This window comes from Triticum dicoccoides, chromosome 5B, assembly GCF_002162155.2.
Source record: "Triticum dicoccoides isolate Atlit2015 ecotype Zavitan chromosome 5B, WEW_v2.0, whole genome shotgun sequence".
Lineage (NCBI taxonomy): Eukaryota > Viridiplantae > Streptophyta > Magnoliopsida > Poales > Poaceae > Triticum > Triticum dicoccoides.
Genome location: NC_041389.1, coordinates 498,552,153 through 498,556,076, shown reverse-complemented (window position 1 = coordinate 498,556,076; position 3,924 = coordinate 498,552,153). Strand labels below are relative to the sequence as shown.

Genomic DNA, 3,924 nt, shown 5'->3' with positions numbered 1-3,924 from the left:
GCCGTTGCACGCTGCTCTTCTCACAAGCCTCCTCGTCGCATCTCGGCGACACCGACACGACGGAGCCCGACATGGAAGACATCATCACGACCGGCTCGGCCACCGCCGCCTCCTCCCCCGAGTTCACTGCCCAAGACGACACAATGGACCTCAACGGCGACATGGACGGCGAGCTCGACTACGACGAGGAAGAGCCAGAGGAGGAGGAGGAGGAAGAGTCGGCGCCTGCTCCGACGAGGAAAGGGAAGAAGAAGAAGAAGAAGCGGGCGGCCAGGACCGGCGAGACGCACATCAAGTGGGCGTCCAAGGAGAACGAGTGTCTCGCCGAAGCGTGGAAAGTCGTCTGCCTCGACCCAATCACTAGCACAAACCAGAGCATCGACACGTATTGGGACCGCATCAAGGCCGAATTCGACGAGCGCAAGCTCGTCAACCCCTGCTTCAAAGGCGTCTACATGCAGAGCGGGTCGAAGGCAATGGCGAACCATTGGGTCTCATCTAGACGGCGTGCAACAAATGGCATGGGATCCTCGAGGAGATCATGGCTCGCCCGGAGAGCGGCGCCAGCATCGAGGATCAGGTATGGCACGCCGGTCTCTCCCTTTCCTTTTCGCCGTGTGCGCGCCCGCCGACTAATGTTCCGGCGCAGCTGCTGTGGATGTTTGCCATGTTTCGCCAGGACAACAACAACCAAGAGTTCAAGTACCTGCACGTCTTCAAGCGGATCGATAAGTGCGAGAAGTGGAAGGATGTCCGGTGCACCCTCGCCAAGGCCAAGGAGACGTACAAGCCGGACACGTTGACGCCGGGCGTGGCCGACGGGCGCCTGGACGGCAACAGAGGGGCCAAGAAGGCGAAACACGCCGAGTCGGCTACCGCACGTGTGCAAGAGTCCATCGAGCATTGCCTCGCCGACGCCCAGACCCGGGCCGTCTTGCGGGAAGAGAAAACCGAGGCGCGGTGGTCGGCGTTGATGACGAACAGCGCCGTCAAGCTCGACTTGCTCCGGACCAACGTCACCGCGAAGAAACGGAACACCGACCTGGCTTTCCTGATGGGCGGGCGGGCATGCTCCGGAGCGACGACAGGCAGCTCAAGGCGTGGTACCTGGTGGAGCGCGGCCTCATCCTGAACCAGATGCCGTCGACGGCGCCACCAAGCCCGAGTGATGATGCCTCCACGACGCCCAGCAGCACAAAAGCCGCGCCGACGCCGCCCAGCCCGCGCATGCCGTCTCCTCCTACGCCGGAGGCCGACACCGCCGTTTGATGCATTGCCTATGCGTCCTTTCTTTTTTTACGCCGAACTTTTCATTTGACCGCCGAACTGTGGCAAGATGATCGCCGAACTGTGGCGCTGGTCGCCGGACTTGTGGCGTTTTTTGGGAGCGAGAATGGACCAAGTTTGAATTTGTGAACGCCTTAAGAACAGCACCTGGGGGCGTGGCTGGGACCTAGATCGCGCTAAAAATCGTCAGGCGAGCGTGCGAAAGAGCGCCGGCCTATGCGTTGAGGAACCGAACGAGTGGAGATGCTCTGAGGTTGAGGTTGGGACCGAGGCGGGTGCCATTCGGGCGGATGATAATAGCGTTCTCGTGCCTGTCGTGTCTACTTGGCATGAATCTGTTCCTGCCGGCACTGTTACTGCTGAGGCGTATGCTTGTCGTGACGGTATATTCCGCTGAGCCGTGGAGGACTTCTTTTTTGGATAAAGGAGCCGTGGAGGCACTATCAAGAATATCCCTGTTAAAGCTGATCGAGAGAGAAACAGATCTTCCATTGTGCGTACTCCAGCAGTGGAGTATTTTGTAATAAGTCGAGGGGCAAAGTCTGCAGCACATCTTACTGCTAAACAATCCTCTAGCTTGCACTGCCAGCACATCCTTGTTGCTTACTATACTACCGTTTCAGAATTCTTAAATCAGTAGTTAATTGAAAGCATGCCAGTAATAGTCTATTCAGTAATTGGTATTTGTCAATGCTGACAATTCCTAGCAGAAGATTCTCAAAGTTGACATTCATAGCCCAAGATTTAAAAATGAGAATTCCATTCAAAATCGAGCAAATTCATCCAAATACAATGGGAGGCAGGAACTGGAGAAATCTCTCCAGCAGTACTACTAGTTATTCTTAGCAGCAGCGGCATCAATGAGCAGCTTCTTGTCGTCATCATCATGGATCCATGGTGCCGCGCCGTGCGGTGGTCTGCACTGCATTAGAACTCGACGTCCTTGAAGACCTTGCGCACCTGCTCGAGGGTGACGAAGAGCACGACGGTGAAGGGCCCCTGGCGCGACACCGTGGGGATGAACCCCTTGTAGAGCGCCATCACGCCCTCCGACCGCACCGTCTTGAGCGCGCAGTCCAGGGCCCCGGCGTACGGCGGGGGCGCGCCCGGCGCCACCTTCATGTTCATCACTCTGGTTTTGACCACGTCGACCGGGTTGGACGCGGCCGCGGCCACGATGCCCGCGGCGAAGCTGGCGGCCACGTGCGTGCCCAGCCCGTCGGCGGCCGGGCCGCGGCGGGCCAGGATGGCCTCCTTGGCCTGGTCGTAGGTCGCCAGCTGCGACGCGGTGACAATCATGGCGCGGTTGACCGTGAGCGCCGAGCCGCGCCAGAGGCTGCGCACGCCCTCGTCCCGCGTCATCCGGGCGATGGCGTCGCCCACGCTGCGGTAGTTCCGGCGGTCGGCCAGCGGGAGGCGGCCGTCGGCCTGCATCCGCACCATGGCCAGGTCGGCCGGGTTGCCGACGGCCGCGCCGACGCCGCCGGCGATGAGGCCGGCGGCGATCTTGCGGTGCAGCGGCAGCACGCCGGCGTTCTCCTGGGTCCAGCGTTTCTTGAGGATGTCGTAGAGCCCCATCCGCGTGGTGGAGTAGAGCGTCTGGCGCAGCATGGTGGCCGAGATCCCGGAGAAGAGGCCGGCGGCGCCCTCGGCGCGCAGGATCTGCGTGCAGATGCCTATGGGGCCGGGCTTCGACACCGGCGTCGGCGCGTGCGGGAGCGTCACGGTGTGCGCCCCGGCCTGGAAGGCGAGCGCCGGGCGGAGCGCGGGCTGCGGGACGGCCGCCGCCGCCGCGGACGACTCCCCCTGCAGCTGCATCCGGACCTTGATGAGGTCGAGCGGGTGGGTGGAGCAGCCGGCGACGATGGAGGCGATGCCGCCCTCGACGAATCCCTTGACGCCCATCTTCCCCCTCGCAGACGGACGAATTCGAGACCCCCAAAGATCTAGAAACAAAATCTAAAGAAGAGAGGAAACAAAAACAAAAAAAGGTGTCGGATTTGGGCGAGGCTATTCTATTCCCAGTAGGAGCTGGGGCACATCTCAGAGGACACGAGGAGGTGGGAATGGAGGGCGAAGGCTATGCAGGAGGAGTGTGGGACGCTAGCCCTTTGTGACATGTGCTGCTCGTGCTGCTGCTTCTCTCAATGGTGGGTGCGGGATGTGTGGGGGGGAGGAGGGAGGCGCCGTTTATAGGTGGACGGACGGGGGAGGGACCGAGGGAGGAAGGAGGAGGGGTGGCTTAGGGCTCGGCCGGGCGGGGCTGACTGGGGAAGGCGGATTCGGGAGGGAGTCGCAGGCTGACGGGGTCCGGCCTGGCCGGGACGCGTAGAATTTACTCCGCGGACACGGCGGCGTCGGTGTTTCGCGTCGGCCAGGCGCGTTTGGGGCCGTCCGTTCCGTTCGCTGTCCGGACGGGGCGGTTCGGGACGGGCTGCGCTGCGGCGGGCACGCGCGTGGTGGAGGAAGGAAAGGGGGAAAGTCAGCCTAGGGCGAAAGAATCGGAACACGATGCCCGGCTAGCTTGATTCTCACGTGTACGGCGCCAGCGGCTGCCCTGTTCGCTGTCAAAATACGCACCGCCTTGGGAGAGTTTTTTTCTTTTCCTTTCCCTTGTTGGGGGTGTCTAGGGTTTTT

The 3,924-nt window shown here is 61.4% G+C and overlaps 1 protein-coding gene across 1 annotated transcript; it reads right to left on the bottom strand.

Moving 5' to 3' along the window:
• Window positions 1–1,991: 1,991 nt before the first annotated feature.
• Window positions 1,992–3,502, bottom strand: LOC119311134 (mitochondrial uncoupling protein 5-like). The gene has a single exon (XM_037586765.1). The coding sequence runs from the start codon at window positions 3,190–3,192 to the stop codon at window positions 2,215–2,217; it is 978 nt and encodes a 325-aa protein (XP_037442662.1). The 5' UTR covers window positions 3,193–3,502; the 3' UTR covers window positions 1,992–2,214.
• Window positions 3,503–3,924: the final 422 nt, after the last annotated feature.

Bases quoted from the DNA above. Each gene is read 5' to 3' on its own strand.
- LOC119311134 (XM_037586765.1), bottom strand. From the start codon at position 3,192: ATGGGCGTCAAGGGATTCGTCGAGGGCGGCATCGCCTCCATCGTCGCC.